Source organism: Phasianus colchicus, chromosome Z (assembly GCF_987193195.1).
Source record: "Phasianus colchicus chromosome Z, bPhaCol1.hap1.1, whole genome shotgun sequence".
In the NCBI taxonomy this organism is placed as follows: Eukaryota; Metazoa; Chordata; class Aves; order Galliformes; family Phasianidae; genus Phasianus; species Phasianus colchicus.
The window spans coordinates 72,356,961-72,370,346 of NC_143476.1; the positions used below are offsets into that span (position 1 = coordinate 72,356,961).

The 13,386-nt window shown below is 38.6% G+C and overlaps 1 protein-coding gene across 3 annotated transcripts in view; it reads right to left on the reverse strand.

Annotated features, from left to right (window-relative positions):
- Window positions 1-6,442: 6,442 nt before the first annotated feature.
- Window positions 6,443-13,386, reverse strand: part of IPO11 (importin 11) — a 73,836-nt gene continuing 66,892 nt past the window's right edge. For all 3 annotated transcript variants that reach the window (XM_031608228.2, XM_090130827.1, XM_031608229.2), the window contains exons 31-32: window positions 11,634-11,718; window positions 6,443-6,819 (exon numbers count right to left, since the gene is read on the reverse strand). In XM_031608228.2, coding sequence (XP_031464088.1) covers window positions 6,655-6,819; window positions 11,634-11,718 — 250 coding nt within the window. In that variant the 3' untranslated portion in view covers window positions 6,443-6,654. The remainder of the gene's footprint in view (window positions 6,820-11,633; window positions 11,719-13,386) is intronic.

Sequence of the window (13,386 nt, forward strand, 5' to 3'; positions counted from 1 at the left end):
TATTTTAAACATTTGACCCTCCCCAGTAATTTTTTAGGAGCTCAGGTCAATTTTGTTTTCATCTGAAGAAAATACAAAATGAAAAAGCTATTGTACCTTAAGCAAAGTTTCTACAGAACCAGTCAGATCTGATTATTTCATGATTAGTCATCATTATTAACCACAGCCAGCAGAAAAAATGGCAATCATGAATATTTTAAAATTAGTAATTAATCATTTATTTCTTGAAGCAGCAGCAATTAAGCAAGAGAAGCAAATGCATTTGGAAAGCCTTCAAAATGCACGCCTTAATTGCAAACGTGCTGCATTGGATAAGTGAAGATACGGCATGTGTCGTTGTTCAGAGAACACCATGAACTGTAATTTATGAGAATCACAGGAGTTGGAATTTGCTAAAATGAAAAACAATTGAGTTTAGTAAATATTACTGAATATTGTTGACTGTAGATCTGGTAGTGTGTCTCTGATATGGCCTATAGAAGTAATATTTATCATTACTGAGGCATCAAAGAAATGAACACATCTGGTAAGGATCACTGTTAGGAGCTGTGCCTCCATTCAGGATTTCGATCAACATTTCTGGTCCTGAGGGAACATACCTGTGGGGACCAAAAAGAAGAAAAACAGATTTTCATCAACAGTTTTGCTAAGGTGATCACACTCTGAGACTGAGTCCATTTTAAAAGAAAAATTATGGTCTAACCCTTGGAAAACAGACAAGATGACTTTGTAGCAGGAAGGAAAGCATCTCAGCACTCTGACATCCTTTCCTTTGTAGCCTGAATAATGTGCCTGTAGAGAAATTTCAACAACCCAGAGAGACACAGCCCTTCTTTCCTCCTCTGCTGTCTCCAGAGAGCAGAAGCTGGAGCCAGGCTTCCTTCTGCAAATTCTTCCTGTTGCATCCTGCCAGTCAGAGAGCTTTACTTTACCTACCTAACACCTAAGAGAGCTTTCTCAAATGCCTTTTCCCAGGGCCCCTGGGAGCACCTGGAGTTTTGCAGCACCTCCTCATGCCTTGTACCCCTCCCTTTGCCCCCCATCACACACAGACACTGAGCTCTTTTCAGACAGAAGAGGCATGTCTTCAGCTTCACAGCTACTGCTTCTTCTGAAAGGTGAGGTGATAAAATCTGTAAACCTCGGGAGTTTAATTATGCTGTAGGAAAAAAAAAAAAACAAACACCTCAGTTTACTGTTTTCTTTGACAAGCAAAGCTGAAAAGGCAGCAGGAGCAAAGATCCTTCCTAGAGAGATTTTCAGAAACTATTTCATGGCTTCTGTTTCACGCAGTTTGTTGCAGTACTCATTTTATCCATTGTTTCAGTGCTGAAATGGCACCGTGTGCAGGCAGACACTTGTTTGCATTGTGCTGATAACTGTTTTCAGATAAGCAGTACAATGATGACAGTTATTTTAATTTGTAGTCCAGGTCCTGGAGTAAAATCTTCCAATAAGAAAAGCTGAACATCCAGTCACAAATTTAACTTGTGCCTGTCTCGCTCCAATTTTTAGAAGGGAGAGGAAGTTCTTTGATATCTGTATACCCGGTGTGAGATTAAGAAAAATGGTTCAAATGTTGGTCCAACCACTTTATTATAAATCCTAATCAGGGAGATGGGGAAGGAAAGGATGGCGACTATTATGAATTAGAGTGATGGGGAAGGGAAGGAGGGTAATAGAAAAGATAGGAAATGAGCAAGAATTGAGTGAAGCAGGGATAGTCACCACCAGCATCCAGCAGCGGTCCCTGCAAGAGCACAGGGGGAGAGCAGCAACAGCGTGGCCGGCCTTGGGCAGCAAGCAGGTAGCAGGAAGAAGTCGCAGAGCCAGGCTGGGAGAAAGCAGCAGGACTCAGGTCCAGAGAGTCTGTCAGCATACAGGCATTCCGTAGTGAGGAATCTGATGGCAGACACCTTTGTTCTTATTCAGCATGCAAGTAGAGCTCAGAACAAGTCCAGGAGGGAGAGAGGCAGGTCGCGAGGTTTCTCATGTCAGAAACCTCTTCTTCATGAATCTCTTGCCAGAAAACCTAACCTCATGGTTGTAGTCCCCTTTTTATCCTTCTTCTTCTGCCAGCGTGGTGCTCCTAGGCGCTTGGGATCAGAGTCATGTGCAGCACCTCCTGAAATGGCCATTTTCCTCAAGATAAGCCCACACAAAAGACTGCTTCCTGGCCATTAATCTGTGGCTTATCTCTCTCTCATTGCCCCTGGCCTTGTCCATCTGTGTCCCTCAGACAAAAGATTCTGCAACTCTTGCCCAGGGCTCGTCCATCAGTGTTCTGCAGACAAAGGATTTCTCAAATCGTTGCCCAGGACTTGCTTGGACTTGTTCATCTGTGTCCCCAGCAAGCTTTAAGACAGTGATGTAAAAGAATAATTTCTTACAGTGTCCTAATGCATAGAAAAGTAAATTAACATGCTGGGTCACAAATATTACTCAAAAAGCTAATCACAGTTATTATGTGGTTATTAGTCAAAAGTCCCTCACACCTGACAGCACCTGTGCTGACGTCCATTGCATGCACCAAAAGAACCTGCTGTTAGTACTTCACCACATGGGTGATGTGAGGTTTGAGAGCTGCAGAGAACAGAACAGGTCTGGTTCAGCTGCAGGCGGCAGTGCTGACAGGTCCCTCATGGTACAGGTGCTGCATACGGTCCTAACACCAGACTGTCTTTCTGCCCAAGGCTAGAGAAAGTAGGTAGGACCTTCCTCAGTCCCCTGAGATGCCCAGGGGCATGACGTGGAGATGCATAAGGGATGTTAGTGAAAGGTAACGGGTAGTGCTGTGTGGCCTGAGATTGCGTGCTGTGTAGCAACGCCATGCAGTGTTAGCACCAGCAGGGCCCAGCAGCTCAGAGTGAAGTAGGCCCTACCAGTGCAATGCCACCACCTCTGTAATCCCTTTCGCCTTGCAAGCCCTGAATCATACAGAACTCTACACTGGGTACACTAATGTCTGTAAGATGAACAAAAACATGCAAGTAATGTGCAGACAAATTGCAGCAATTCTTCTAAAATCTCACTGGTCCCAGGTAGGAAATAATGTGTCTGAAACACCTTTTGCAGACAGATGCAGCCAGCTGCCTCTGCCACTGAAAGCAGGGAATGGTCTCTGAAGAAAGCTTTTCAAAACTGTTTCTCCCCAGAAGGGCAGTACAGAAAAAAGCTCATATGGTTATGAATATATGAACAAGAACATGGTTGTCTGGCAAGATTTTTAAAAGCATGAAGTATCTCTACCTTTAAACAGTGGGTCATCTCTAGAAAAAATTAAAAAAAAAAAAAAAGAAAGCATGTCAAAGTGGCTGAATTCTCCTAAAGTCAGATAAAGTCCACTTCAGCAGTGGAGGTGGAAGACTAGAATTTAAAAGGAAACCCTCAAAATAAAGAGACTGCAGTTGCCCAGGTAACTAATAAATAATTAATGCAATCCAAGTCTCAGATCTGTAGGTAATTATTTGAATTGCAGCCATCTGACCTTAGACTTTCCAATAACAATTATTAAGTACTCTGGTGATATATCTTTGATGAAAAAGAAAAAGATTGAGGCTCTGAATGAGAGCAATTTAAGTACAAGTACAAGGCAGAGTTGACTGAAATTAGTTACTCAGTAACCTCTAGAGAGCTTCCTTACTTTGTGAAGGAGAGAGAGAAACAACACAGGACAGAAAGTAAGAAAACTTTCAGAATAATGAAATTGGTGACAAAAATGAAAACTTCCTTCTGTGGATAGTTATATACCAACATTCTCTAGAACCTCAAGAAATACAATTTAGTGTTACCTAATGCTGGTCTAGCATTAGGTGGGAAGGTTGGCGGCCCTGCATGTGGAAGTGGGGTTGGAGATTCATGATCCTTGAGGTCCCTTCCTACCCTGGCAATTCTGTGATTCTGTGATCTGTGATCTGTGTTACAATCCAATCTCTTTTTCTCTGAAACAAATCAAATGGAAATTATCTTCTCTTCTGAAGGAATTCAGAAGATCATCACAGCATCCTTCAGTTTGCATAGCTGAACGTGGAAATAGTAGCAAGACAAGAAGACAGTTATAAAGTGACAAAACAGCCAGATGCTGATACTGAATTGTACCGCTGGATTAGAGGGTACGCCTCTTGGTATACATTATCAGGCTCCTTCCTATCTCCCAGTATATGATATAGCTTTGTGAAACAAAAAGCCAGGGATGGTATTAAATCCAGCACTACCTGGTACTGCTACGGCATGTAACACGCATGCAGGCATAGAAGCATTGCTTTGATGAAATCCTAAGAACATAACTGAAAAATAATGCTACAGTGTCACCAAAGTTAGTTCCATGGCATCAACAAATTTGGAATGGGCAACAATTTTTCTTTTACTTCAGCATTAGAAGCTGAGGTAGAAGATGTTAACTAAGAGACTCGAATAAGCAAAAGTAGTTGTAAAGCTACCTACAACTGTAGTAACTACTCAGTTTCATTATTTAACATTGAAAATCCATCTGGAAAGGTAGACATTCGGTGAGTACTTCCACCTTCAAGTCTATTTATGCACTGCTATCTCATTAAAGGCAGAAAGTAAGCCACTAAATCTATTAAATAGATTCTATTTAAATGTGTTTTGGAACTAGCAATAGAGATATTAGCTGTGTGAATGTTAATCCATGCAAAGAAGCTTTTAGTCATAGAGGAAAGAGGAAAATTCATTCAAGACCACACGAGCTGGAATGTCACTCCTTATGAATCCAATAACATCAGTGCAGGCTTCATTCTCTAATTTACAGATAGTGCTTTATAGAATGATAGAATTGTTTGAGTTGGAAGGGACCCTTCACAGTCGCTTTGTCCAATTCTCCTGAGAGGAGAGAATTGCTCAGAGCCCCATCCACCCTGATCCTGAGCGTCTCCAGGGGTTGGAGCATCCACCACCTCTCTTGGCAGCCTGTGCCAGTGCCCCACTACACTTACCATAATATAACCAGTCTAAATCTCTCCTCTTCTAGGTTGAAAGCATTTCCCCTTGTTCAATCACCACAGGCCCTGCCGAAGAGTCTGTCCCCTTCCTTTTTAGAGCCCCTCATTAGATATTGAAAGGCTACTCTCAAATCTTCCCAGAGCCTTCTCTTCTCCGGGCTGAATAGACCAGTTCTCATCCTGTTTTTGTAGGAGAGGTGTTCCATCCCTTGGATCATTTTTGTGGCCCTTCTCTGCATGTGCTCCAACAGGTCCATGTCTCTCCTGTACTGTGGACTCCACACGTGGACGCAGTACTTCAGGTGAGGTCTCACCAGCAGAGAGCAGAGGAGCAGGATCACCTCCCTTGCCCTGCTGGCTACACTTCTTTTGATGTAGCCCAGGATCTGAATGGCTTTTGGGGCTTTGAGGGCACAGTGCTGGCTCATCTCCAGCTTGCCATTCAAGCACCCGTAGATCACTGTCAGCAGAGCTGCACGCAATCCTTTCATCCCCCAGCTTTCACTGATAGAAGGGGTTGCTGCAACCCAGGTGCAAGACCTTGCACTTGGATTTATTGAACCTCACTTAGTTTAACTAGGCCCACCGCCCAAGCCTGTCCAGGTGCCAAAGCATTCATGTACACCAAGCCAGAAGGGTGGCATCCTCCTGAAGCCTAACACTTCTACGTTTACCTCTTCGAAAGTATCATAATTTGCCCTGGAGTTGTATAACTAACATGGAACTAACAACGAACAGTTACGTGCTGTGCCAAGTTCACTTACAGAGAAACAACTGTCCCTTTTGATACCCTACCTAAGATGTCAGTCACTGTAGGAGAACTAGATTAAAATTGGCTTCTCCTTATTCCCCTTCCCCTCACTTCATTCTGTTGAGAAATAGACAAGAATGAAGGAAGAACTCTGCCTTTGAATCACCAACAATCCTCAAGATTTCTCTATCATCTTTCTTGAGCCTAATATCCTCATTATATCTACAGGGCTTGCTCTAAAGATCAAATGGACTCAATAGATTTGGGATATCATCACTCTTATGAAGAGGACACTACTCAGCACCAAGTAAGACACACACTAACACTGATAGCTTAAATACCTACAGTACAGATAAACCCTCTCAGTTTGTGAGAGCATTCACATTTGGCAGCTTTTTATTTTGAAAGGAAAAAGCAGTATTCAGTTTTTATTAAGTCTAGGTTCTTAGACAGAGGCAGGTCTATCTGCGCATATAATGTTTAACAAACCCCAACTAAAAACTGAGTACTTCCTGCTGAAACAGTTCCCTACTAAAGCAGCTGCAGAAAAATGCTGTCACTAGCAATTCTGTATAAGGCACAGAACTTGATCGGAAATCACATTCTTCTCCTCTGTGAAATCAAACACTTTTGTGTGTTTGTTTTTTTCCTACCATCAACAGAACAGAAAACAAATATTATTACACGTGTTTCCTCATACAATTCATCTGTCTTCATATACATAAAAATAACACACAGAACACTTGGCAAACGGTAGTCAGAAGCCAACTTACATTTATTCTATCAATCTTACAGTGAAGAAACAAAAGAATTTTTTCTTTTTTAACACAAACTATTTTCAGCTTTCAGTAGGCTCTTTCATACAAGAGATGGCTGGAATATTTTTCTATTTTTTGGAAGTTAAATTGAACATACAAAATCTTGGTTTTTCTTTTATTTTATTTAGAAGCCTTGTAAAAATTCTTGCAGCTGTGCAACTACTTCTGTATCCACGGTTTCCATAAGCGCATGGAAGCCTTGTTCACCCAGCAACTCCTGTTGTGCCTTTAGCTTCTCATAGACAAACTGCTGCAATGACACAGTGTGTACAGGGTCCTTTAGGGCAAGCTGTAGAAAAAGAGAAAAGAAATATGTAATGAACTTTAGAAATACTCTTCAAATACTCCCTCTTCAGTAAGCTGAGCCCAGGAGATAAATACTTGCTCTGTAATTGAGAAGCAAAAGAAAAAATGTCAATTTAAAATTATTGGAAATAAGTCTCAAACCATGAACCCAGTCTGCTGCAAGATCACACCCTTTTGTATGACAAAACAACTTCAAAGCTGCTTTGCTGGCAGAGGAGCTATTCATGATTTAAAGTCAGAAGAGAGGGACATGGATGTCCCTCAGCCCACAAGATTCACAGAAGAGCAGGTAAGAGCACCTGGAATCACAAAGAAGTAGGATATTGAAATAAATACAAAGCTACTGCAGACGGTTGAACACCTGCTTGCCTCAATATCAAGCATTAATAATGCTGCAAAATCAGAAAGGAAAATGTAATACTAAATCTCAGCGTCTGTTGAGAAAGGAAACTTCCTGAGCTCAGTTTCCCTGCAGAAATGGGCACATGCAACTTGCACAACTACACTTTATTCCTTTTCAGTCTTTTTTCACAACGCGTATGGCTCAAATCACAAGTTATAACATCACCTTAGCAACCATCCCATAAAAACTTAAAGTGAAAAGCACAGAGGATTTTTTCTATACAAAAGGATACATTGAAACCCATTACATTTCAGTAATGTACTTTTTTTTTTTTTTTCCCAAATTTCCTTGCTGAGTTGAATCAGAAATACGAAATAAGGCATTTAATTCTTCTCTTATTAGAAGCTCTGGGATGCAGTTAGCATCACATGGAGTTTGTATCAAATAGGAATGCAATATAGAAAGCACTCCTTATTTAATAAGCTATCTGGCCTGACAAATACGGTTGAACATCAGCACATCATCAGTAAGAGCACAGATGCCTACAGACTGAGACTGAATCTTCACTTTTCCTTAACAGTGGCAATCATGGGTCACTCTCACTAAATGAGATGTGTCATTTTTTACTAACAATAACAGATTAATTCTGTAAAAAAAAACCTTAAACAAAATTATGATATTGTGCTTGCATAAGTAATTCATACACGCCACAGTGTTGCATACATGCACAGTGTTTGAAATAAAAAAACTGCAGTAGAACATAAAGAAAATACTTTCTATTTCAGCATGATAGGAAAAATATTTGAACTCTAACAGGGAGTGGGAGACACTAAACTTCCAAGACTTACTTATTTACTAAATAATGACATAGCCAAAACTAGTGAAAATGCTGACTGAAAAAAACCACATGAACATAACGCTAACTGTAATATAAATAACTGTGTTTGCCTATTAGTGGTTTATTACAAAAATAAAAACGAAGTACAACACCTCAAAACATTGTTCTTATCACAAAAGGTAAGTACTTTTTTATTATGGTCAACTTTCATATTGTAAACCTCATCCTTCCCTCTGTATTGCTAATAACACTGTCGTCTTAGCCTTTGATCCCTCACCTAATTCATGCTATTTAGTTATTTTACATTTCAAAGGTAAGATACAATCTTTTCAGCATGAGAAAGTGAACCTTCCTTTAGTTTTAAAAATGGTCTAAAAATATAAAATGGACACAGACAATATCATGGTTTTTCACAGATTTCAATGGGCCTTGGATTAATCTACAAATTAGTCACAGATCTAAGCGTATAGAAAAAAAGCCATATCCCAAACAATGCAGTAAACATTTTCCAAGTTTTACCACATCAAACGTGCTCATTTTGCTTACTACAATACTGCTTATCTATTTACTTTCCTTGGAATACAAAGTCCTGAATTAACCAGTCTCTTTCTACACTAGAGTAAAGTAAAAAAGTGATCTGTGATTCAATGACACTAGAGTTCATGAAAACATATATTAAAAGTGTACTAAAAACACTGTAGGTCTATATACTATATGCAATGCAAGGTCATGAATCACTCTTCATCTGTTCATATTTTCCTCAACATATTCACAATTAAAATAAACTATACTATTATTTGGCAAATGCAGATTACATGAAATCATCATAAACTTCTAAAGCACTAAAACGACCTTTAGTAATTACTAGCTACACAAAACAGTGAAGAGAGGTAGCAATGACAGGATAAAGAGATCAAAGAAAAGAATCCAGACCCTGTGAAACATCAGGAAATGATACTTCACACGGACCAAGATACTTTTTCCTCACATTTATGGCCCTGCAAAATCTTATTACCTTCAAAGAGAGAGTCCTATTTATCTTTTCAATATTGTCTTATTGGGTTTAAACTTTTGAGCCCTGCCATACAAGCCGCTGATTCAGCATTAGAACATGTAAGAGGATACAAACCTCTTGCAGGAAGGACGGAAACAGGACAGAAGACAGAAAGCTTTCTTAAAACAATTGCAGATTCTCTTTAGGTGGTTCCTTGTCTTCCTCTTTTCACTTCAACTATTTGTTCCCACCTTTGTTTCACCAGAGGTATCTGCTACTGACTGTTCTAAACATCACAGAAATTGTGCATGCTGGTACTGATACAGAGAGAAAGAAGATTCCAGTGCAGGTGGATGGAAGTGATCTCAGGTGTTCTATTTCTTATCCTGCTTTTCAAATCAAATCCTAGTGGTGCTTTTAAAACCCAGTGTCAAACAATAACCACTGCCAGTAACCTATCCAAATGATCCGTATCATTTGTGCTCTAAAACCAGCAGCACAATTCGAACTAAACAGAAGTTTTCACAAACGCGAGGTTATCCAGAAAAATGTATACTGAATGATATCACCTGGGATTCAGAATGAATTTCCAGATTATCACACCAACCAGTCGTTACTGCAGAGAACAGAGTAAGAACAGACCAAACATTTATTGTAGCTGAAAAAATGACAGAGAAAGGTCAAGTCTGAAATACATCAGGAATAATCAGCTACTTAAGGCAACAAGGTAAGTAAGATGAGCCTCTTATAGCAGAGGCTTGAAAGGAGCAAGGATTTTCTAATGCTTAGGAACCTAGAAAACATGCACATAGATACATCTAGATTATGACATTAGTGCAGCTTCCTCTGCATTTGTTTTAATGTATGACAGCATGTTCTACGTAAAACGTTCAAGGAACAAAGGCTGGCAGCATGGTCAAGTTGCATGTTAAAGATCAGCAGACAGAAAGACACAAGCAATTCCTTCAAGAGAAAAGAAAGTAAGCAGCAATCCTCAAGAAAAACGTATTTTGTATCTAAAACATAACATGAGTCATGTCATTACAGGTTCTGGGCCCTCACTGCCATAGTACAGCCACTTCTCTTTAATTGCTGATAAAAACAATTACCCAAATGGCCAGTGACCTCATATTAAATGCGATCCCACAACATTACCTTCACTAGGACACTATACTGCTGCATTGTACAATTTAGGATGAAAGACTGACACTAGCCACAGAATAACAAGCTCTTCATTCTTCCCATGCATCTACATTCATGGTAGCCCATGTTAAAGCTACCATGTCAAAACTACCAATTACATGCCCAAACTATTAAAGTCTACCTGTAAGTATAAAATCAAGAGAAACTTATTAAAAGTGTTAGCCAAAAGAATATTACTTCATTTCAGTATCTTCAAAGGACACTAACAACACAAAAAGAATGTAAATTTAAATTCACTTAATTTCTTTACAATCTGATTACCAAATCCAATGCATACACATCTATTTAAATCTACATTTGTAGATATCAACGAAGCGATCCTAGAGATCTCTCAATAAACATATCTCTACCCATGTATATTATTTTGACATGTGATATGTAATGTCCTTATCGTATATACTTGTGGAGACATGATATCTGTAGCTAAGTAGGTAACTCTCTAAACAACATGGATATGTACCTCAGGAAAAATCAAAATCCCTAAGAATGAATACATCATTTTGAAACATGCACACAAATTCACTTAAACCTGTAAGTTGGAAGAATACCAATTTTAACCAAGTCCAGAGATGCTTTCAAGAGTAACTGAATTACAGAAATATATAATACATTTTCTTTAAATAAGGCATTACAAGCCACCAGGAATTTGTCTTAAAGCACCACTATTAGCTGAACTGTATGCAAGACTTTCTGCAATTTGTTACAAAAGGATCTGCTTACTGATTACTATTAAAAAAAAAAAAAACAAAAACAAAACAAAGGCAGACAACAGTTTAACAAATTGAGGTAGGTCAGTAAGAGCTACTGTGCACAACAGGACTACACACATCCACTCTATCAACCAGTTCAACATTTTGCAACTACCCAACACCAAGCTGATCAGTTTATTCTACAGCATTCATGCACAGCAGTTTCCTGTGCAAGTGAGGAACCAGTTTCCCTGAGCTCTTACAAAACTGCTTCTGTTGTAAAAGAGCCTTAGATTAGGTCAGATGCGCAATCTGTGGGAAGGTCCACAGAGAGTTATCTACAATAGAAAAAGGTTTTATGCAGGCATACAGTTCTTCAAGCAAAGCACACAATTCAGTATAATAAGAGTCTGTTTTAAATTTGGGAAACTTGATCAGACACAACATTTTGATAAGATTTATTCTCCTGTATTTTTCAAAAAGTCCTCTTAGCAATGTTCAGATTCTGTAACAAGACTATATTTACTTTGGCAACATTTTCTAAGACTCAAAAGGAATGCAGAAGCATAGATGTTGTGGCTGCAGAGTTTGTCATCAGAGCCTTTTCTTTCTTTTGATTCAAGAGATGAATTCAAAAAGAAAAAATAAACCAAGTCTAAGGCAAAGAATTTTGTCTTGTATGAGTGAATTACCTAATTAGTTCTATAACTGAGTAACATCTAAAGCTTACCAATTTTTTCCTTTTGTCTTGTTCTGTGGGAGGTTCCTCATCTTCTGTAACTTTGGGCTCTTCAAAATGAGACAGCAGCAGGCAGCTAAGGGTGGGAATAAAAATAGCTTGAGTGCACACTGTCATTAAAAGTTACTTTAAAACATTTCTAAAAACACAGGATGCAATCAATTATATATACTTTGTTCTTAATTGAAAATAGGAGCTACACTTTATGGGGAAATAGCTATCCTGAAATGATGACATAGGTATATTAAAACTTATAGAATTGCTCAGGTTGGAAAAGACCTTCAAGATCATCAAGTCCAACTATAACCTAACCATACGACCCCAACTAACAATCCTCCACTAAATCATGTCCCTGAGTACCACATCCAAATGGTTTTTAAACACATCCAGGGTGACTCAACCACCTCCCTGGGGAACCTAGTGCACTTATAATTTCAGAGATTGATGCAGGCTGAAAAGGTTCTCCAGCAAAACCATGTACCAGAAATGCAGCAGTCATCAGAATTCCAAATAAATCTAGAGAAATCAGATTGTTGTTTGTGAATGTTTGTAATGTTGTTTGAACATCAGAAATTTTGACCTGATAATCTCAGTCTGATATTTTAGTTTGCAGCAGCGCAAGAAAAAAGGCTTTGGGGTTGCTTTCAAAAACCACTGTCCAACTGAATAAACCTAAAAGTACTCTTGCTTTTTACCATAGAACACAATGATCTCCTAAGAGGATATCTTCACCAGCACAGAAAAATATTAGTTTTCAGTTTTCCAGAAAGATGCTAAAAATAAACAATTTTTTTTTCTTGTATCTGATGCTGACCACAGGAAGAGAATGCATATGGTTAGTGAGTCTAAGTAACATTAATGTTTTTTGCAACTTAATTGAGATGTCCATATTTGATAGAAAAGCGAGATGCTCTGGCAGAACTCTCAGTGACAACAATTTCTAAAGTGTCACTCCCTTAATTAAACTGATTTTCTACTTCCTGAATATAGGAGAGTGAATAACTTTCATATCCCAAGCAATGTTTTTTTAGTGTTGTGTACATTAAAATGTTAATGGGTGGAATTTTGCTTTCTTATTCAAGTAACAGGGCAAGAGATTGCACGCTGGAGAATGAAGAAAAGTAGTTAGGTTGTGTTAAATATAATATACATTATTTTAGCTTACCTTCAGACACGCAACAATTCCCCAAACAAATAAACACCCTTAAATACAAGTGCTTTACAATATACTACATATTTTATATTCCAACAATAAAATGAGAATTAAAAACTTGCCATTTTTGGCTGGGTGTATCAATTCAGAAATCTTTTCAACAACTTCAAGACTGAAGTATAGAAAGTATGTAAACACAAGGCCTGCTCCAAAAGTAATGCCTCCTACTTTAATCACATCAGCCCATGATTTCTGCAGGGTTCCGAAGGTTGAACCTTCCCACCAATATTCTGCTACTTTAAAAATGAATGTAAGACCATTCAAGTGGCAGTAACTTGCAACCATGTATTAGGTAGTTGCATGGCAGGAAGAACAAACAATCCACATTTACACACATACATTATTAATCTGTCTTGGCCCTACGCTCCTGTACTATATATTCTATTAGCAGGGAAAAGTTCCTGCAGCTATAGTCAAATTACTTGTTTTTGTTTTAAGGGATAACTGTTACTAGAACGAAATGAAAAAATGAAAAAAAAAGTTGGGACTTCATGAAAAGTTAAGACTTGAACTTTTTATATATATATATAC